This window comes from Syzygium oleosum, unplaced genomic scaffold (assembly GCF_021117445.2).
Source record: "Syzygium oleosum isolate NSW1041296 unplaced genomic scaffold, Sole_v2.1 Sole_v2.04, whole genome shotgun sequence".
In the NCBI taxonomy this organism is placed as follows: domain Eukaryota; kingdom Viridiplantae; phylum Streptophyta; class Magnoliopsida; order Myrtales; family Myrtaceae; genus Syzygium; species Syzygium oleosum.
In genome coordinates this window covers 5,171,075-5,193,317 of record NW_026607488.1, presented here as the reverse complement: position 1 = coordinate 5,193,317, position 22,243 = coordinate 5,171,075, and the positions used below count along the sequence as shown (strand labels likewise).

At 39.9% G+C, this 22,243-nt stretch overlaps 2 protein-coding genes across 5 annotated transcripts; both read left to right on the top strand.

The window, feature by feature from the left end:
- The first annotated feature begins 1,339 nt into the window (after positions 1 to 1,339).
- On the top strand, positions 1,340 to 14,422 carry LOC115674393 (bark storage protein A-like). 4 transcript variants are annotated; one of them, XM_056310578.1, is made up of 5 exons: positions 1,340 to 1,769; positions 2,127 to 2,194; positions 2,369 to 2,524; positions 3,867 to 4,118; positions 4,694 to 4,921. In XM_056310578.1, exons 1-5 carry the CDS (start codon positions 1,553 to 1,555, stop codon positions 4,898 to 4,900), a joined length of 900 nt encoding a protein of 299 aa, XP_056166553.1. In that variant the 5' UTR covers positions 1,340 to 1,552; the 3' UTR covers positions 4,901 to 4,921. The 4 variants fall into 4 exon arrangements, with proteins under 4 accessions (XP_056166553.1, XP_030452638.1, XP_056166552.1 ...); XM_030596778.2 differs by lacking the exons at positions 2,127 to 2,194; positions 2,369 to 2,524; positions 3,867 to 4,118; positions 4,694 to 4,921 and adding exons at positions 11,962 to 12,029; positions 12,182 to 12,337; positions 13,127 to 13,378; positions 13,849 to 14,422 and having other exon boundaries at positions 1,438 to 1,769; XM_056310577.1 differs by lacking the exons at positions 1,340 to 1,769; positions 2,127 to 2,194; positions 2,369 to 2,524; positions 3,867 to 4,118; positions 4,694 to 4,921 and adding exons at positions 10,859 to 11,435; positions 11,962 to 12,029; positions 12,182 to 12,337; positions 13,127 to 13,378; positions 13,984 to 14,422.
- A 2,784-nt stretch (positions 14,423 to 17,206) lies between these two features.
- On the top strand, positions 17,207 to 18,834 carry LOC115674395 (aquaporin TIP4-1). Its single transcript, XM_030596779.2, has 3 exons — positions 17,207 to 17,410; positions 17,615 to 17,853; positions 18,327 to 18,834. The coding sequence occupies exons 1-3, from the start codon at positions 17,242 to 17,244 to the stop codon at positions 18,702 to 18,704; spliced, it is 786 nt and encodes a 261-aa protein (XP_030452639.1). The 5' UTR covers positions 17,207 to 17,241; the 3' UTR covers positions 18,705 to 18,834.
- Positions 18,835 to 22,243: the final 3,409 nt, after the last annotated feature.

Sequence of the window (22,243 nt, the reverse complement as noted above, 5' to 3'; positions counted from 1 at the left end):
AGGACTGTTTCATGAAAATGAATAATTTGGAAAATAGTTTCTTAAAAATGATCACTTATGTTGCTTAAAATAATTAATCAATGAATTTTTCCTTTTTAATTATCGACAACAATTTATATCTAAATATTTTATTGGACAATGGAATTATTCCAAATGATTTATTTTTCATGGAACAAATGCTCTCTACAAATGCTTCTCTTCACTTGCTCTGGGTCCGTTTGCTTAGCGGAAAATGAAAGATTTTGGAAACATTTTCTTAAAATGATTGATCGTATCACTTACAAAATTGAATAAACAAAAAAATATTTTCACTGTCCACAAAAAAAGTTGAGACATGAGTCATTGTTGAGGATGAAAATATTTTTCATTAACTAATTATTTCAAACGATACGAGCAATTGCTTTTAGGAAAATATTTTTAAATTTTTTTATTTTTCGCGAAATGAATTGAGCCTCGATGTATGTTGGTAGTTTCTAATAGCATTACTTTGGAACCTCCTTATACAACTGCATAATTTGAACTTAGCTCGCCTTATTTGACCAAAAAAAGAGAAAAAAAAAGACTTGCTCGCCTTTCTTCCTTGGGAAAATGACACAAACAATCCCTGAACTTTAGCCTAATATTCAACGTGATCCCTAAACTTTTAATTTGTTCAATGCTGTTCCTGAACTTTTGGTACATGTTTAATTTAGTCCATGAATTGTATAAAAATATTCAATTTATTCAATGTAGTAGGGACTACATTGAACATTTTCATATAGTTCATGGAGTAAATTGAACATGTATCAAAAGTCTAGAGACCACATTGAACAAATTAAAAATTCAAGAACCACATTGTATATTAAGCTAAAGTTCATAGACTATATTGAATAAATTAAAAGTCAAAGGATGAAATAACATATTGCGTTAAAATTCAGGGGCTCTTTATGTTATTATCCTTTCTTCTTTGGATGAATCCTTCGCTGTGTTGCCCTACTTCACCAAGCATGAAACACGCGCACGATAAACCGACAAAAACTTCACCAACCCATCCGACAGCAAGCGGCCCGACGTGAAATTGAAAACCCAATGAAACACGTGTACTGCCCCCACTTCACCAAGCATGAAGCACGGGCATGATAAACCGACAGCAATTTCAAACCCGAAAAACACTTCAAAAGGCTCGCAAAACTCACCAGGAAAGAAGAAAGAATCCCCCATTTCGTAGCAGCTGCTGCTGATTTACGGGGCTTACTTCTAGACAATCTGGGACGAACATCGAGGGAGATACTGCCCAAAAGCTCTAGCATATTTTCTTGCGCCGGTCCTACGTAGCCATCGGCATCAGTACGTCGACGAGTTCGGAGATACTGCATTCATTCCACGTGCAGTATACACACAGATGTGACGCTCAGCTGATCCCCACCCAAAATAGTTCCCGGCATGTTCTTTATATGTCGAGTTGCTGAATTCTCAGACATTCAAGAGACCCTCGAAGCTTTTAATCCCATCATCATCATCCTCCGCCTGCTTTCTTCCTCCGAGAACTCGAGAAGTCTGTATAGAGACGCCAATGGCGGTTGCGCGTTGGCTGGTTCTTTATGTTGCGGTGATCGTGGCAAGCAATGCGTGGGATGCGAACGGTGCATTGCCAGCCGCGACCCTGAAAGAGATAGCAGGAGCTAACGCGAACGGCCCTTACATCGGCATCGTGATTCCTAACCTTTTCGAGATGGATCCGCTTCTTAATTCGTCGAGCTACAACGCTACTGAAATCATAGATTTCGCAGGTAACAACTGTTCTATGTCTTTGACTTGCAGGTTTTCCTAGAAAACATGGGAAATGCTTTCTTGGTCGGACTTGGACACGGACTCTTCGTTTACCAATATGAATATATGGATCAGTCGATGATCATGAGCTTTGATGGATCAATGTTTAGACATATCAAGATTTTGATGAAGTTCTTTGACTAGTATCAAATTAGCAAGTAAAGTCACACTAGATACTTCAATTTTGTGCGGCATTTTGCATACCATTAGTTAACTTTTTTTCACGGACTTAAAGATGTTGGTTTCCCTAACAACGTATTAGGAAACAATCTTTCACTTAACCCCTAACATCTCTCCATCTCTTGACGGACACCAAGGGAGAAGATTTCGGTTCGGGACAGTCGAGGAGAGGAAAGTCATACTGGTCATGACAGGTTTGAGCATTGTATGTATCCGTCTTACCTTTTCTTTCCTTTCCTTTTTCCCTAAACTTTCTTATGATTCAGTGCCCGCCTTGTAAGATTTTCAAAATATCGTTCGACCACGACTTTAATTTGGTGGCGATTAACGTGCTCGTACGTTACGGTATTGAGGGGAAAGTACGCATGAATTGGTGCAGATAAACGCAGCCATCACTACACAGCTTCTGCTGAGCTTCTTCGATGTGGAGGGAGTCATTCACTACGGAATCGCTGGGAATGCAAACCCTGCTTTGAACATCGGAGACGTCGCTATCCCCCGATATTGGGCACATACTGGTCTTTGGTATTGGCAGGTTTTGTGACTTATCAACCCAAATTTTTAGTTCGATCGATGTCTAAACAAAAATGGTTAAAACATGCACATTTCGAAGAAGATGATTTGACTTATTTTGCCTTGAAATTGTGGGGGAAACTATAGAATTGTTCTGAAAGTACATAAGAATGAAACTGCCAATGCGTTTTCGTCATTCTTTATTTTTCCTCCTAAGTTGAAAGGGATTTTATTAGTTTGACATTTTATGGAGATGGTGAGACTTAGAGAGAGACTGGTTAGTTTATTACGTACATAAGTCTACCGTGCACGCTTGTGATGATAATGATATAGGCACGAAAGGTAGCACACTCTAACACGCTCTTGGGTATGTTCTAAGAAGATAATAGCAATAGGGTGGCTTTCATACAATGCGGGTAGAAGTGAAAATTGTCCAAAAAGGTTTAAACCTATTATACAGTGGTCAATTGAGTACTGAACTTTTTTAATTTGGCCAATTTAGTTCTAAATCTTTTGATGATTTTCCAACGTAGCCCGTCCAGCCAAAATTGGCCGAAAATCGCCGACGTAGATCCCATCCACTCTATGTGGTACCGCTGGCATTGACATATACATTTTTTGCATTTTTTGTCCTTTCCGCCCGTGGCCTGTCTCGGAGATGGTCGGTGACCATCTCTTGCCTAGGTCTAGGTGAGTGCGGCCCTCGCCTATGGCCGGTTACCGGCCATCGCCGATACTAGCCAGAGGCAAAAAGGAAAAGAAACAGAAATAAAAAAAGAAAAAGAAATAAAAGAAAAGGGGAAAAAGAAAACAATTCAGGAAATTTTTAAAAAATTACAATATCCATATCAGCGCCGGCTGTGCCACGTAGACGACCGACTTTGATTGGACCACCACGTCAGTGATTTTCGGTCAAAATTAATCGGAAGGATTACGTTGAAAAATCGTTAAAAGGTTTAGGATTAAATTAGTCAAATTAAAAAGTTCAAAACTGAATTGATCGCAGTGTGATAGGTTTAGGACTTATGGTAATTCTCCCCACTTAACATGCACGAATCCCGTCAAAGTATATGAACATACAAATCATATGTTGCTAGTGAATAGCGAGATATTAAGAGGAGTACATCGGACCGATGACATCTCAAGATAGCCGGATCTAACGAAAAAAAAAAATACTTATTCTTTAGTGTGTTCTCTATGGCGATCCGTTCTATTCTAGCATCCATCGAACGACTTAGTGTAGTTTAGTACAATTTTGACTTAGTCCTGTACACAATATCTCATGGTTTCCATATAAAAAAATTGGTCGTACATTATACGGGTCATCCACGCTGATTAGATCGACACGATGGTTGTGTGCACAGAGATATGGGCAGGGTCCAGAAGACGAGCTCGCGTTTGAATCGGACGGGGACTACACGAGAAAGGTCGGGCACGTGAGGTTCGCGAACTACACCGCGAACGTGACGGGTCACGATTCGCACGACAATCTCCTGAACAACGTATGGTATCAGCCGGAGGAAGTGTTTCCCGTTGCCGGAACTCCCGAGGAAAGACAGCACGAGTTCTGGGTCCCCGTCGACTCCGCCTACTTTGCAGTGGCCAAGAAGCTTGAGGTACTCGATTTTTTTATAAGGTTTTGGCGTGTCATCTCTGTTATCTGTTGAGAAAAGAAAACTTCACTAAAATTGATTTTATAAATTGAGCATGGCGAATCTCAGGAGACAACTTAGATGAGATCAGTAGATCTTAGATGAGATCAGTAGATGGCAAAACATCATTTACATGAAAAGTAACTAAGTGACTTCAGCAGAGATGGATTAGCCTTTATCATTCTTGTTATTACTTGAATAATACCGCTTCAAATAGTTCGAACCGTTATCCAGAAGAGAAAGTATTACGATCATACGGAGTTTCGTGTGTCAATACTCCATTTTTGCAACGAAGAACAGACATGGCATTATAAAAATGCGACAAGAGACAAAGTTTGGTCACCTTTCTTGTCTATCCAAATTAATCATTTTATAATGAAGGGTCTTGTTCGCACATATCTTTTTAAATATATTTATTACTCACTAGGGCTTGAAATTGGAAGCTTGCGTGAATGCGACCACATGCTTGAACTACACGCCGGCGGTAAGCACCGTCAAAAGAGGCGTCAGTGCGGGCATCTACCTTCATCTACGGCCAGTTTAACGCGAGCCCCGTGGACATGGAAAGCGCGTCGGTCGCCCTAATTTGCTTCCAACAGAATACGTCTTTCATTGCCATCAGGGCGCTCTCCGACTTGGCCGGCGGTGGGTCTACTGAGTCGAACGAGGCTAGCACTTTCGACAACCTCGCTGCGAGCAATGCGGTCGCGGTCGTGGTGGAGTTTATAAAGCAGCTTTCCTCCTAGGAGTGTCAGAACCGAATTGAAAAACCGAACCAAACCGAACTGTTTACATCCCTATTTCCTCCGGCATTCTCTAGTGGCAAGATTGGCCACCGAATAGAATCTCCTATGCTCAATAATAATGCAATGACCAATTGCGTTTGTACCTATTTGTGTAGCAACATGAACACTCACGAGCCTATGGACTTTTGGTATAGCTGGGGAAGAAATTTCCGTAGTGACTGACTGCCTGAATTTTCACATTTCTTTTACTTTAAATCCTCTCATAGTTATGAAAGATCACAGTTGCGAGGGTTTGGTGATTCGAAATGCTCTGCTCCCACTTAACTTGGCTTGAATTATACACTGGATATTCATATATTTGACTTTACTCGGTCACGTTTGAACTTGTACTCAAAGTCAAGAACCAGAGGCAAAATTTAGATCTACTTCAACACGAATTATGTGTCGGTCTACTTAAAGAGAAGATAGTGTCTAACTTTAATTAAATCTTAATAGAAACAACGTCTCCTTATATCTATTGAAAAAAAGAACATTTAACATTTCATTATTCAAGCATAATCCATGAGAAAGAAAGTCAGATCTTATGTTATTTTGACATTGACAATGAGTTTATTTAAACTTTTCACGTCCAAGTATTATTAGGTTCAAACTCTTCTTCTTCTTCTCTCTCTTTTTTTTTTAATAGATTTTTTGCTAAAACTTATTAAACAACTGGGCAGGCTTAATGGAAGTCGTGGGCCTAGCTAGGGCTCGTTTCAATCATAGAGCGAGAGATAAGGTCAGAATATCATGATGGGCTAGGCCAATTTGATTAGAGATGCTCGGCCTATTTTATGGGGCAAAAGTCCCAAAAGCAGTTGGCAAGTGCTTTTACCATGAACATTTTGGTTGCATTATTAACCACCATTCACCAATAGCACACCATTGGAAATGCTGCATGTCAAATGTGGTTTATAGTAACAACTATTTAAATTGCAACATTTTGAGCATCGTGTGATTGCCGATCTGAGCTCCTTGGTTCTCTAGGTTCGTTCGTGTGTTTACTATTCTCTATATTCTAAAAAAAAACGCAACAGCTTGCTTGATGGAGCTGCTGACCCTGTTCACCTTGAAATTGATGTTGGATGAGGTGGTCTCTGTTTAGATGTAATCTACAGTTTCGGTGTATGTTTTGATGAAATAGATGAATTTGATTGGAGTGTCGTGGAGATTTGGACTGTTTGAAAAAAATCGCGATAGTTTGTTGAATTGAATTCTGGTCGGTGGGATTTGAATCTGATTATTGCACTGAAAACTCTTGTGTCATATTGGTACACATCGGGTTATGGTAGAGAATAAAGGTGTAATGGCTGAAGTTGTGTCTACATCCTCTAGTCGTTTGACAAAGAAGAAGTTAGAAGGTATCACCAATTTCCAGCAATGGAGAAATATCGTGTTGCTAGTATTGATTGGGAGAAAGCAACGGAATCATCTAACAGGTAACAGTTCTGCCTTTGATAGAAATTGGGAGACTGTAGATGCTAGAAATCTTGGTCAAATGTTGAACTCCATGGAATCCCAAGTTGCAGATTTGATTACACATATTGATACAGTGAAGGAGTTGTGGGACTACTTGAATGTCCTTTATTTTGGACAAAATAATCTTTTAAGGATTTATGAAGTATCTTTTGATTATAATAGGGATAATAGAAAGGGCGCCAAGTTTTTTGCTAATTTTAAATGGATGTATAAGGAGCTTAATTCTCTATTACCCATTACATCCGATGTTAAGAAGATGTAGGAGCAACGAGAGAAATTGGCTCCTATGGGTTTTTTTGGGAGGACTAGGACCGGAGTATGATGCAGTCCATTCCCAAATACTTGGGGAGATAAGGTGACTTCACTTATTGAAACGTTTACTTGTGTCTTGAGGGTTTCACATGAACCATCTAAGGATGCATTCTCTAATGGTGATAGCTCAGCTTTGGCAGCCCAAGGAAATCGTGGTGATGGTTGAGGTTGTAGCGGTGGCGGCTGTGGTTTTGGTAGAGGCTAACCACCCTCATCTAGTAACACAGCTAGTAACACTTTGAGGTAAGCCTATCACATACTGACCTTGATATCCTTATTGCACATCGCAAAGGAGTTCGTAGTTGTACCCAGCACCCTATTGCACAATTTGTCTCCTATTCTGGTCTGTTTGCCTCTTTTTGGGCTAGTGTGGTCATCATTGATACACATCCTATTCTTAAAATTGTTGCTTAAGCTTTATCTAGTTCCAGGTTGGAGGATAGCGATGGAGGAGGAACTATTGGCACTAGATCAAAACCAGACTTGGGATCTTGTTCCTTTGTCTGCAGGGAACACATCAATTGGATGTAAATGGGTGTTTACTGTCAAGGTTAATCCCAATGGTTCTCTTGCTTGCCTCAAGGCTAGATTGGTTGCTTAAGCTTATGCACAAGTTTATGGGGTCAATTATGGTGATACTTTCTCTCTAGTGGCTAAGATGACCTCGGTTAGCCTGTTACTTTCTTTGGCTACTTCTGCATGCTGGCCTCTTTCTAAGCTTGATGTTAAAAATTCCTTTCTTCATGGTGATTTACATGAAGAGGTGTATATGGAGCAACTGCTCGGGTTTGTTGCTCAGGGGGAGTATGGTCATGCCTGCCGTTTGAAGAAATCTTTATATGGTTTGAAGTAGTCTCCCAAAACCTGGTTTAGGAGGTTTACCGAGGTGGTGCTCTAGTTTGGACTGGTTAGATGTAGTGGAGATCATTCTATGTTTTATCGTGTTTCCGGAGCTGGTCAGATATTTCTTGTCGTTTATGTGGATGATGTTGTCATAACTGGAGATGATTCTACAGGGATTGATGAGTTGAAACTATATTTACAAAAGCAGTTTCAAACAAAGGATTGGGACGACTTAGATATTTTTTGGGTATTGAAGTGGCACAGGCGAAGAAAGGTATTCATATCTCACAACACAAGTGTGTTTTGAATTTGCTTATTGAGACAGGTATTCTAGGAGCTAAACCACTAGATACACTAATGGAAGCTAGCTCGAAATTGGTGGCAGAGGACGGTGAGTTGTCAGATGATCCGAAAAAGTATCGAAGGCCTGTTGGAATATTATATTATCTGATTGTCACTTGACCTAATATTTCCTTTCCTGTGAGTGTTGTGGGTCGGTTTATGTCTTCCCCCCGTACCTCTCATTGGGATGCTGTAGTTAGCATTTTGAGTTACTTGAAGAAAGCTCCAAGTCGCGGTTTCTTCTATAAGGATCATGGTCACAAAAAGGTGGAAGCATTTTCGGATGCTAATCGGGCCGGGTCTCCTATAGATAGGACGTCTACATTGGGTTTCTGCACATTTGTGGGAGAAAACCTAGTATCTTGGAAGAGTAAGAAACAAAGCGTTGTGGCTAGATCCAGTGCAGAATCTGAATACAGAGCTATGGCTCAAGCTACTTGTAAGTGAGTCTGGATGAGTCAGCTATTAGTTGAACTTGGATTCAAAGATCCTGCGCCAATAGAGTTGTGGTGTGATAATGAGGTAGCTATTCATATTGCTTCAAATCCAACATTCCATGAGCGTATTAAGCATATCGAAGTTGATTGCCACTTTGTCCGTGAGAAGCTTCAGGCTGGAATTTTTTCTACTAATCATGTTAGGACCGGTGAACAGTTAGATGATATTTTCACCAAGTCTTTAGGGAGTAGTAGGGTTGAGTATATTTGTAACACGCCAGGCATGCTTGATATTTATGCTCCAGCTTGAGGAGGAGTGTTAAAGTGTTAAGAGGGTAATATGATTATAAAGTGTTATTTAATTAATAATAAAAATGTCAGGAGTGACGTAACTTAATTAGTCTTTTATGCTCTCGTCTTTTGTTCTATATGGAGATTAATCGATCCTGTGGAAAGGACGGGGCCTCACACGGATCAGATTTGAGTGGTTCCGTGGCTAGTTTTGGTGGGTCTACACAGTACAACAATAATGAGGATTGGCATCTTTGCATGGTGGAACTTGGTGCTTACTGCTTTCTCTTTTCATGAGGACCAAGCTCGCAGTTAAAGCCCTCTCATGGTCCCGACTCAAGCTTTTGTTGCAGAATACGCCACGTGCTATTCACCTGGTGGAGACATGAATCAATAATGTTCATTGTTCAGGACACATGATGCCACCAGAGTCCTTTCAATACAAAGATTGAAAGGAATCCAAGGAAATCAGAGGTCCCCGCCCTTTAGTGTAGCTTATACCCAACGTAGTTCCAGGATTAGTTAACGTCCGCATTAGGTGTTTTGATTCATAGTACTTGTTACTAGGCTATTGGTCTAGAATAAAAATAAAGGGGAAAACACGATACGTAGGTTTCTCGTCCGGATGCATGGTCGCTCTTGCCACTCAGGTATCTCACCCTTCAAAGGTGGGAATTGTGATTGATGTAGGAGTTCCCTTGGGATCAATCCACATCCCAAAGAAAATCAAGAGCGACCTTCCTTCCTTCCTTTCCCATCTTTGCGATCCCTATGTAACAACCGTCCCGTTTCTTTCCTCATGATTGCTTTTCGAGCATACAAGGTTCCATCCACACATTGAATAATGACCGAGATGGCAAAATTAATCTACACTATCAATTTGTGAACAATGTGGATTCCTCCTTTTGAGCAATCAAATATGACATGTTCATCTAAACACTTGCTATATCTCAAACTTATTTTGCAGACTGATCTTATAGTTTGTAGCCCTAACAAAATGAAGTGGTTCTTGAAATGTTAAAAAGATGTAAGCAGGGAATCCTATTCACTTTCCATCCCTGACCACTTCCTAGAACTGCGGCCAGCTTTGCAAAGAGTTGGAGAGATTAAAAGTTCAAAGGTGAAAGAAGCTGCGTGATCAAAATTTTCCGTTCACTTTAGCTTTTACCAACATATGCACTCGAGGACGATCCGGGTTTCCCTTCCCTTCCATACACATGCGCTAGATTGTATTTTGTTTTTCTTGAAAATATCCGAAACAAAGTCACAGTCGAGCTTCGGGTCTATTCACGATGCGGTCGTGTTTTCCTTGATCCCCAGTTGGAGGAAGCCTTCTGATTGGTGGGTTATAAATATGAATGTCACCCACGTCTATTTTTAATTAGAGTTGGCTATGGCCTATATCCATATAGTGTAGCGCCCTTTCGGATGCACGGCCTCCAGTCAAGAAAAAGGGAAACTATCGGTCATTGCACAATATTTTATGCCTCTTAATTCCCAATTTCTACCACGCGCAACATAAGGTTCTGATCTCCCATTGTATGCCTTTTATATGGTTTGCCAGTGAACAGAGTCATAAAACATATCCTACGGCTTCGTTTGTTTCATGAAACGTGAATGATTTCGATAATATTTTTCTATGAATGATTGCTTGTATTGCTCGACATAATTAATTAATGAATTTTTTTAATTATCAAAAGCAATTTATATCTAAATATTTTTTTAGACAATCATTTTTGTAAGCGACATAAGCGATGGTTTTCAAAAAAATATTTTCCAAATCATTTATTTTTTCCGGAACAAGTGCACACTACAGTTGCTTCTCTTTTGGGATTTATACTCACTTCATGCATGTTCATTTTTGTAATAGCAGTACTTTAGAACCTCCGATCAAAGTTTATCATACACTGCATAATTTGAACTCGATCGCCTGTCTTCTTTTGATGAATCCTTCGTTGTACTGCCCTACTTCACCAAATATGAAACACGTGCATGATAAACTGAGCAAAAATTTCACCAAAAATACTTCAAAAGGCACGCAAAACTCACAAGAAAGAACAAATAGAGAAGAAAAGGAAGAGCTCAGCCTCATCAAACAGCAAGCAGTACGATGTGAAACCCCAACGTTCCCATTTATGCTGCTGCTGATGATTTTACGGGCTTTTCTTTTAGACAATCTCGGGCGAATATTGTGAAAAATACTGCCAAAGGCAATAACAAAAGGCATATTCTCCCGCATATTTCTTGCGTTGGTTCTATGTAGCCATCGGCATCGGCATCAGTACGACTTTTGTTCATCACCTCATCAGTAGAATCTCAAGTCTATCGATAGTTGTCCCCACGTCCTGATCTTCCTTTCCCTCATCTAGTTGATGAGTTCAGAAATACTCCATTCATTCCACGTGCAGTACATACACAGATATCACAATCATCTGATCCACATAAAATAGTTTCTCCCATATCATGCATGTCGAGTTGCTGAATTCTCAAACATTCAAGACCCTCAAAGCTATAATCCATTATCTCCGCCTGTTTTCTTCCTCCAAGAACTCAAGAAGTCTATATAGAGAAGCATATGGCGGATGCTCATTGGCTGGTTCTTTATGTCACAGTAATTATGGTGAGTAGTGCACGGGATGCGAATGGTGCTTTACCAGCTGCGACCCTAAAAGCGATAGCAGAAGCTAACGCGAACGGCCCTTACATCGGCATCGTGATTCCTAACCTTTTCGAGATGGATCCGCTTCTTAATTCGTCGAGCTACAATGCTACTGAAATCATAGATTTCGCAGGTAACAACTGTATTATGTCTTGACTTACAGAGTTTCCAAGAAAACATGGAAAAAGCTTTCTTGGTTGGACTGGTCGGACTTGGACATGGATTCTTTGTTTACCTATATGAATGTTTGGATCAGTCAATGATCATGAGCCTTGATGGAGCAATGTTGGGCATATCAATTTTTTGATATAGTTCTTTGACTAATATCAGATTAGTAAGTAAAGTTTCACTAAATACTTTAGTTTTCTGTAGCATTTTGCATACCATTAGTTAATTACCGACTCTTAATGACTTGTGGGAAAAAAGTAGACATTGCCCGAAAATTTTTCGGGCATGTGTGACTGCGAAATTTCACTGAAAATGCAGTAACAACGAAGGATTGGAGCAAAGAGATGTGTAGATTGACAATGGAGTGTATAAAGTGACACGATTTGATACAAAGTTCAAACCTTTTCACGGACATTAAAATGGTTAGCTTCCCTAATAACGTTCAGGAAATAATCCCTAACAAATCTCTCTATTTCTTGACGGACTCCAAGGAAGAAGATTTCGATTCGGGACAGTCGAAGAGAGGAAAGTCATACTGGTCATGACAGGATTGAGCGTGGTATGTATCCCTGTACCTTTTTTTTTTCTTGAATTTTCTTATAACTTTTTTGTAAAATTTTCAAAATACAGCTTGACAAAGGCTTAATTTGGATGCGACTAACATGCTCGTACGTTACGATATTGAGGGAAAGTACATATGAATTGGTGCAGATAAACGCAGCCATCACTACACAGCTTCTGTTGAGCTTCTTCGATGTAGAGGGAGTAATTCATTATGGAATAGCTGGGAATGCAAACCCTGCTTTGAACATCGGAGACGTCGCTATTCCCCAATATTGGGCACATACTGGTCTTTGGAATTGGCAGGTTTTCGACTTATCAACCCAATTTTTAGATTTATCGAAGTCTACAAGGAATTGTTTTATTTTTTTGGGGTCGAACTACAAGGAATTGTCAAAAATTGTATAGGGATAATGACACAAACAGTCCCTGAACTTTGGCCCAATGTGCAATATGGTTCATAAACTTTTAATTTGTTTAATGTAGTTCATGAATTTTAGCCTAATGTTCAATGTGATCCCTGAACTTTAATTTGCTTAATGCGGTCCTTGGACTTTTGATACATGTTCAATGTAGTCCCTGAATTATATGAAAATATTCAAGTAGTTCTTGAACTTGAATTAATGGAATGACTTCATTGAACATTTTCATATAGTTCAGGGACTAAATTGAACATGTACCAAAAGTTCATGGACGACATTGAACAAATTAAAAGTTCAAGGATCATAGTGCATATTGCGTTAAAGTTCATGGATCATATTGAACAAATTAAAAGTTCATAGACCACATTACATATTGGGCCAAAGTTGATGGATTGTTTGTGCCATTTTTCCAAATGTATATTTCGAAGGAGATAATTTTACTTTTTTTGGCCTTGAAATTGTGGGGGAAACTCTCACTCGTTCTCAAAGTACATAAGAATGAAACTGTCAATGCGTTTCGTCATTCTTTAATTTTTTCCTCCTAAGTTGAATGGGGTTTTGCATTGACATTTTATGGAGATGGATAAAATATTTCATCGTTCCTTAATAAAAAATGGTTAGTTATCATACGGTCATCCACACTGATTAGATCAATACAATGGTGTGCACACAGAGATATGGGCAGGGTCCAGAAGATGAGCTTGCATTGGAATCAAACGGAGACTACACGAGAAAGATTGGGTACTTGAAGTTCGCAAACTACACCACAAACGTGACGGGTTGCGATTCATACGACAATCTCTTGAACAACATATGGTATCAACCAGAGGAAGTGTTTCCAGTTACCGGAACTCCTGAGGAAAGACAGCATGAGTTCTGGATTCCTGTCGATTCCACCTATTTTGCAGTGGCCAAGAAGCTTGAGGTACTCGATTTCTTTTTAGGGTTTGGTGTCATATCTATTATCTGCTGATAAAACTTTACTAAAATTGATATATAAAGTGAGAGTATGGAGAATCTCAGGAAAAAGAAAGTGTTACGGGACCTCTAAAGTTATCGGAAGAGTTTTACTCAACCAAAAGAAACTTAGATGAGATCAGTAGATGGAGAAACATTATTTACATGAAAAGTTACTAAAAAGACTTCAGCAAAAATGGATTAGCATTTATCTTTCTTGTTAGTACTTGAATAATTCCGCTTCATATAGTTCGAACCGATATTTGGAAGAGAAAGTATTACAATCGTATGGAGTTTCATGAGTCAATACTCTATTTTTGCAACGAAGAACGCACGTGGCATTATAAAAATGTGAAAAGAGACAAAGTAAATTATCATTTTACAATGAAGGGTTTCATTCACACATATATATATTTTTACATATTTATGACTCGTTAGGGCTTGAAATTGGAAGCTTGCGTGAATGCGACCACATGCTTAAACTATACGCCGACAGTAAGCACTGTTGAAAGAGGCATCAGTGCCGCCATCTACCTTGACAATGCTGCTTATCGAACCTTCATCTATGGCGAGTTTAACGTGAGCCCCGTGGACATGGAAAGCGCGTCGGTCGCCCTAATTTGCTACCAACAGAATACGTCTTTCATCGCCATCAGGGCGCTCTCCGACTTGGCTGGCGGCGGTTCTGCTGAGTCGAACGAGGCCAACACTTTCAGCAACCTTGCTGCGGGCAACACGGTCGTGGTCGTGGTGGAGTTTATAAAGCAGCTTTCCTTCAGCATGTTCTAGTGGCAAGATTGACAACCTAATATAATCTCCTATACTCAATAATAAAGCAATGATCGACTGCGTATGTATCTATTTGTGTAGCAACATGAACCCTCATGAGCCTTGGACTTCGGCATAGCTTGGGAAGAAATTTCAGCAGTGGCCGACTGCCTGAATTTTTCACATTTCCTTACTTGAAATCCTCTCATAGTTATAAAAGATCAAAAGGGTTTGGTGATTCGAAGTGTTGTACTCACACTTAACTTGGGTTGAATTATACTGGATATTCATAGATTTGATTTGATTCAGTCACGTTTAAATTTGGACTCGAAGTCAAGAACTGAGGGTAACATTTAGGTCTACTTCAATCCGAACTGTGTGTCGGTCTACTTAAAGAGAAGATAGTGTCTAACTTTAATTAAATTTTAATATAAACAGCATTTCCTTATTTCCATTGAAAAAAAAAGAACATTTCATTATTCAAGCTGAATCCATAAAAAAGAAAGTCAGATCTTATGTTATTTTGACATTGACAATGAGTTTATTTAAACTTTTCGCGTCCAAGTATTTTTAGGTTTGAACTCCTCTTCTTCTTCTCTCTCTCTCTTTTTTTTTTTTATAGATTTTTTGCTAGAACTTATTAAACAACTAGGCAGGCTTAATGGAAGTCATGGGCCTAGCTAGGGCTCGTTTCAATCATAGAGCGAGAGATAAGGGCAGAATATCATGATGGGCTAGGCCAATTTGATTAGAGATGCTCGGCCTATTTTGTGGTGCAAAAGTCCCAAAAGCAGTTGGTCAAGTGCTTTGAGGAAGCAACTCCTGAACATTTTGGTGGCATTGTTAATCACCATTCACCAAAACCACACCATTTGGATAGGCTGCATGTCAAATGGGTTATAGTCCCAGCTATTTAAATCGCAACATTTTGAGCACCGCTGAACAATATTTGATAAGTGGACTTGATTATTCATGACTCAAAAGTTACCTCATATTGTATATCCACGCATGATAATTGATGCTTATATCAAGCATTTAGATCCAATAGAATTCAAGTGGTAAGGTCTGATCCATCAACAATTCACTCGCTTGCTTGAAAGATCTGTATAAGGTATGTATGAAATTCACATGAATCGATACTCATCAATCACAATTTTTATAGTGCCGACGACCCGTGATTTTAGCAAATTGCAAGGTTGCAACTGTCAGCAGCTTATCTTCATAAGGGCCAAAAATAAAAAAAAGAAGAAAATTCAATAGTTTGCAGTAAAAGTGCACCAACCCGGCGTGGGTCCATAATCAGTATCCTACCCACATAATTTCTTCAATTAATGGAGGGAATCTTGTGCAGTCGCATGTGTGGCACAGCTAAGCTCTCGAGTATGTCCATTGACTCGAGAAAATGGATTTCTTTTTCCCCAACGTCAATTATAGCTCTATGGGCAATGGGGGAGTCATCATGAACAAGATGACAAATTTATCAATTGCCCCCTCCCTACTTCTTTTCAATAATGTAAGCCAGAGGCCATCCATTTTTTGGTCCCACTTCAGTACATTCTTCAATCAGTTGGAGGCTTTGATGAAAGCAAACATCTCCTTGAAGTACATCCGGATGCTTCGACGTGAATAGAAGAAGAGAAAATACTAATAAAAAAAAACACAAAGTGATTGAGCTGAAAAGAATTGGTGAAGTAATTGTCTTAATCAGCGAGTCCTCACAAATTTCCTAGGCCATGACAAGAATAACCTGTTTCCGATCCGAGCCAAAGAATTGGGTTTGTCTTGACGTCCGATGCTCGATCGGCGATTCTCCATTTCTCTTTCATTTGTTTCACTTAAATAGGTAGCTGGCTTAAAGTATAATCGTGGTCAATACTTTTTATATGTGAAGTTGAATCTGAGTCTTGATTCCATAAAGCATTCGACAAATTGATTGATTGATTGAGGGTTTTCACTATTTTAATGTCAAAGCCACATACGCAAAAGCATAGTGAAAAAGGTACGATGAAGAAGACGACACCGAACTCCACACTGACAAACACACTTAATGGCATAGATAAGTAGGGAAAAAGAAGCTTTAACCCAGAAAGAAAAAGGTCAAGCAACCCAATGAGTGGATTAAGACGATTCTTTAAGCTGCTGAAGAACTAGCACTTGCATCTCAGCTTTTGCGTTGGTGGGTGCTTCAATGTAAACTAGGAACATATCGACAGATGATGATCAAGTATAGACAAGATGTGATGTCCGAACTAGTTTCTACTACATGTGCGACTGACCAATCAAAGTCTGGTTTGATGTCTCAGGAATCGCCTCGTTAGTGACAAAGATGCCCCTGTCTGGATATTGGGATTGGTGGTGTAACTGGTGTTAGGAATTTTAAAGGGAAAATGCTAGAGGCGTATTATAAGTTTAATGTATAATTTGGAATGATTAAGTGGTAGGTAGATTATCTTCCTCACCCTTGAATTTGGATAGAGTCATTTCTGCACTTTTCTTTAGGCTACTTTCATAAGTAGGGATTTATATGCATCGGTATCTCGAAAGACGATGTAAAGGGCAATATGATTTTCTTTAGAATTGTCTCCGGAGCACTTAAAAAGCATACTCAATAAGGAATGGATTCACTTTTCAAAGTAGTGGTTACATTGTCACGATGTAGTTGGTGTATTAAAACCTGCGAAATTTTCTCAATTAGTCGGTTAATGAGTGCTTTGACGAAATCATTTTCTTTATAAGTTTTTGTTCGAGTTCCGAAAAGAATAATTTTCTGACACTTCGAGCTGGTTTTCATGTACCAATTATCCACCTCTCCAGTCCGTTAAAGGCAAACAATTTGCGTCGAGAGATTGGAATAACAATTTTTCTCTGTCTATTTCTCTAGGAAAGATTACGGGGAAATTATTTCCTTCAATGGTATCTGGGTGTTCCCGTAATTTCCTTATAGAGATAACGCACATGCAATTACAGGCATGCCGTCATAATTCTTGGCGCACGGACCAAAGGGGAGACTCACGAGCGTTATAAATTGGAGCACCGTACTTGGAAAGGCCAGTACTCCTTTGAATGTCATCGGGAGGCCTCTTGTTCCAACTCGATTACTCGAAAATGGCGAAAATCGCATTAGGAGACGGCCGTGAGGCTACTCAGCCGGACTGCCTCAAGGCCCTCGTCATAGAGTTCGTCGCCACCTTCCTTTTTGTCTTCGCCGGAGTCGGATCTGCCATGGCCGCTGGTAATCACTCTCGGTCTGTCTTGATGAAAGAGTGGATGGTTTGTGACGGCTTAGTCATTAAAGAGCACGTCTTATCCTGATGATATTAATAACAAGATTTTTGCATATAGTTTAGATTCTGGGAATATATATTTCTTTTTCTGGTCATAAGGTTAGGATTAGATCATATTGATAACGAGAATGTTGGTGAATCTATTTGATCAGAGAGGCTAGCGTCAGATGCTTTTGTGGGGCTGTTCGGCGTGGCCATGGCGCATGCGCTCGTGGTGGCCGTGATGATATCCGCCGGCCACATCTCCGGCGGCCACCTCAACCCTGCCGTCACGCTCGGCCTCCTTTTCGGCGGTCACATCACCGTGTTCCGATCGATCCTGTATATGATCGACCAGTTGCTTGCCTCCGCAGCAGCTTGTTTTCTTCTGCAGTATCTCACTGGGGGACTAGTAAGTCATTCGCTCTCCAGCCTAGTCTTGTCAGGCACGAACGAAATATCAATACACAATGACCGCATAAAAGATCAGAAACTAAGTACTGCGCAGTACATTAAAAGCTAAAGCTTTTGGATGACAAGATTATTTGTACATTAGATCAATCTTTAACTCGTGTTTGAGCAATCTGAGATTCTATCATTGCACTAGCTTCACGCATTTGCGAAAAGCATTATGTTTGATCATCTGTTTTTTCCTGCAACACTCACAAACTTAACGATCTAATGGATTTCTTAATGATACTTTTGTGAAGAAGCTTCACGTTCTAGCACATTTTCTTTGAAATGGGCGTTATTTCTTTTCTTAAACTAAAAGTGAGAGAAAAGTAAGAAAGGTCAATCAAATGATGGGTCTCCGAGCTGTCTATTCTTGTCCTCACTTCACTTTTTTACAGAACTTTATGACTATTTTTTTCTCAATTTGTGCAGGCTACACCAGTACATACACTTGCAAGTGGAATGACCTACCTCCAGGGAATAATATGGGAGATTGTCCTGACGTTTTCCCTGCTGTTCACCGTCTACGCCACCATCGTGGACCCCCGGAAGAGCTCACACGGGGCCCAAGGCCCGATCCTCACCGGGCTCGTCGTCGGGGCCAACATCTTGGCCGGTGGAGCCTTCTCGGGGGCCTCGATGAACCCGGCCCGCTCCTTCGGGCCTGCCCTGGCGAGCTGGGACTGGACAGACCATTGGGTCTACTGGGTCGGACCCCTCGTCGGCGGCAGCCTCGCGGGGTTGGTTTACGAGAACTTCTTCATCTGCAGATCTCACGCCATTCTTCCGACTGCGGAAGAGGCTTTCTAATCCTGAGTGATGTTTGTAATAGGGACTTATGTATGGTGGGCTTTGAAAAATACTCTGGTAGTCCAACTCAGTTTGTGTAAAATCCCATGTTGCTATGCTGCTGAATGAAAGACGATGTGTCGTGTCGTAAGATCTATTTGCAATGAGCTATTCATTTGGCCGAAAGAAGACTTCGGTTCAGATAAGAAAAATGTCACCTTAACGTCCACAATTGTTTTTAACACAGATGGTCAATCAATATTTGTTAGCAGATAACGTTTCTAAGTACAGTGCCATGGGCTTTTAGTGAAATTCAAAATCCATCATAGACGTACCAAGTCGGGACTAATGAATAATTAGATAAAAAGCAGCATAAGATAGGAGGCAGAAGAAAATGAAGGATGAGAAACGATAAGGAGAAAGTAGAGAGAGGGTTTCTTTTATCTTTTCTAAGCATAGTAATTAACAAGAAAGGGTTTTTCTTTGGGTTCGTGGTTATGGCGAAAATTGTGTTAGGTAGCAGTCGAGAGGTCACTCAGCTCGATTGCATTAAGGCCCTCGGGCGTCGTCGAGTACGTATCCACCTTCCTCTTCGTCTTCACTATGGTAGTCCCTGTCGTAACCGCCGATACAAAATTGCATCCAAATAACACTTAATTGTACATGAACAATATGACGAATACAGTCCATCCGATTAAGTTAGGCCGGAAATTGCTTACGTGGATGCCGGCTGTCCTACGTGGCACGGCCGGCACTGACATGAACAATTTTTTTATGAGTTTTTTTGTTTTTTATTTTATTTTCTTCTTTTATTTTGTTTCGTTTCTTTTTTTTCCCCAATAGTGGGCCGGCGAGGCCCCAAGCGAGGTTTGGGCATGGGCTGCGATGCCCTCGCCTAGTTTGGGAGAGGGTGCGGAGGCCCTCGCTTGTGGCAGGCGAGGGCGTCAGGCGTTGGGCCCTCGCCCAAATTCAGGCGAGTGTTAAAAGAACCTGAAAAATAACAATAAAATTAATAACAAGTAGGATGTCCGGTATCCGCGTAAGCGATTTCCGGCCAATATTGGCTGGATGGATTTAATTGGTAAAATGTGAAAATGTTTATGATTCAATTGACACAATTAAAAGATTTAGGACTGAATTGGCAAAAGTATAATAGGTTTAAGACATTTCAGACAATTTTCCTTAATTGAAAACATCAATTTTTGCTCGATAAACCCATTTCTTGACATGTTGCAATCAATTTCTTTAATTGGAAGGAATATGGGGGGTTGCCTACGAGCCAATTGTTCTACACACATTGGTGTAGCTTTCCATGGGTCGTGAGTGGAAACTTTTAGTTTCCCCCTTTTTCAAACTAAAGAAAAAAAAAGCATTTCTTCAATGTCTTTAAGCAAATTTGGTTGTGTTGTAGACATCAACGTATCAAACTGGAGCTGTGTATGAAGAATTGACACATTTTGGAAAACCATTTTCTTGCTCTACACAGACATTTTCTTGAAAATGACATGTGACCATATGCGTTTACTTATTCCCTAGGACCGATTTTTCCTTATTGAAAAAAATGATGCAAATATTCACTTTCTTCTGGAAAAAAAAAAAAAAAGAAATCACCAAAGGTGTAAAAAGAAATTAATAAATTTTGGAGAGGTGGGTCTAGTAGATATGAATTTAATTAAAGAACAGCGACATGTCGAACTTTTAAGTAGCGCAGCGAGTTTAAATTCTGAACGAAGAATGAATGCATTCCAAAATTGTGTAGTGCGAATTAGGTGAAGGAATGCAAAGTTTTTTTAATGTCACTTTTCACAGTAGATATCTGCACGAGCACTGGCGTTATAGCAAGGCTGCTCGGTTGGTTGGGCTTTTGATCACTCATTTTGTAGTTGAGAAAAAGCTTATTCAAATCTTAGTCCAATTTCACAATGTGGCCCAAAAGAGTAGGTACGCGATTTGAAGTGCAGGAAACCACATGGGTATTTCCTTACCCATGGAAAAAAGGAAAAAAAAAAAAATTGCATGTCGTCATATTTTATGACGATATGGTGGATAGAGTTAAGCACGATCTTAGAAAAAAGTCTTTCTTCGATAGAATCTGTTGTAAGTCTCACTATTCTAGATATGTAATTGACTCAATTTACTTAATAATTCACGATTAATAAGGAATTCCGAGCTACTCGACAATCAATTTGATTCTTGCTACTGTGGCTCATGTACCTTGAGAAAAATTATTCATCGCTCTCGAATGTCCAAGTTGGGTGGGAGTGAGTTGCCTTTGATAGGGGGACTGAATATAGCAACAGAGGTTGATCCGAAATATCACTTGTACACAACTCTAAACAGGAAAAAAGAAACAGATCTCCTCAAGCAAATATGGTTAGAGGTGTGCATCTGTTGCTATATATTTGACAACCATAGTGGGGTTTCTTTCATTGTTAATGGAGGCTACTGCATGATTTTTAGTAATGGCTAGCTCATATTAAATAAGACTTAAAATGTAATGTACTTCTTGGATTTATGTGTTAGTTTAATAAGATCCTACTTATTTGAGCTTATTCTATTGAGAATGGAAAAAAAGAAGTGGATCATTCGCGACATGAATGTGGGCTTTTGCCACTAGGCTCTCAAGAATCTCACACCAACCACAATGCTCTTGAGATAGATTCATGCTGCGGAGGGTACAAACAAAGCTTATAATAATTACTATGCAGTTGGTACTCTTGATGTTGTTGGTTGTGAAGGGAAGGCATTGTCACCACCATATAAGGAGGACCTTAGTTAGGTTGATAAACTCATTCTCATTAGGCCAACGGTAGCGTATTTGATCATCAAACTTTATGGAAGTGATAGAAGTTAGATTTTAAACTATATGAAAATGAAATAGATTACCTCCGGTATTGACATAAAGGTGATATTAGTTAAATGGCGCATTATTGTTATTACCAGTGTGTTGATTATGGCTCGAAGTTGATCCCGATTGATATGAAATCCAACCCATATTTTAATTGCAAGGTGTTGTAGCAAACGCGGAAAAGCAAACACAGAACACGAGGATTTACGTGGTTCGATCACAACGTGATCTACGTCCACGGGCGAGGCAAGACAAGATTCCACTATAATCAAAGAGAGTACAGTTTTCAGAAGTCGAAAAACGTCAAAAGCTCACGGCTCATAAAAACTCTCGAAAACAAAATTCTCTCTGTACATCAATGAGAAAACCTAGCCGCGGTATAAATAGTGCTCCCAAAAAAATTTCCTCGGGGGCATAGCTCTCGAACTCCCCGAGACATTTGTTCGTTACTCCAGCTCGGGCGGACCGCCATAGAGATTTGTTCACTTGCTACGAGTTGGGCCTATCGGCCCAACTCTTCGCGTCGCGAACTAAATCTCAATTTTCGGGTCGCACAAAAATATGTCGGGTCGGGTGTTGAACCGGACCGAGAACATAAAATTCAAGACATATTTAACAAATCTCCACCTTGGCTTGAATTTCCCAAATAAAACAGTCAAGAAGCCGAACACATTCTCTCGGCATCCCTAAGCCTACGTGAGCTAACTCGGTG

Coding starts and splice junctions, on each gene's coding strand:
- LOC115674393 (XM_030596778.2), top strand. CDS start 1,553: ATGGCGGTTGCGCGTTGGCTGGTTCTTTATGTTGCGGTGATCGTGGCA. Junction 1,770..11,961: donor TGAAATCATAGATTTCGCAG/GTAACAACTGTT, acceptor ACGGACTCCAAG/GAAGAAGATTTCGATTCGGG. Junction 12,030..12,181: donor TCATGACAGGATTGAGCGTG/GTATGTATCCCT, acceptor GAATTGGTGCAG/ATAAACGCAGCCATCACTAC.
- LOC115674395 (XM_030596779.2), top strand. CDS start 17,242: ATGTCATCGGGAGGCCTCTTGTTCCAACTCGATTACTCGAAAATGGCG. Junction 17,411..17,614: donor CGGATCTGCCATGGCCGCTG/GTAATCACTCTC, acceptor CTATTTGATCAG/AGAGGCTAGCGTCAGATGCT. Junction 17,854..18,326: donor AGTATCTCACTGGGGGACTA/GTAAGTCATTCG, acceptor CAATTTGTGCAG/GCTACACCAGTACATACACT.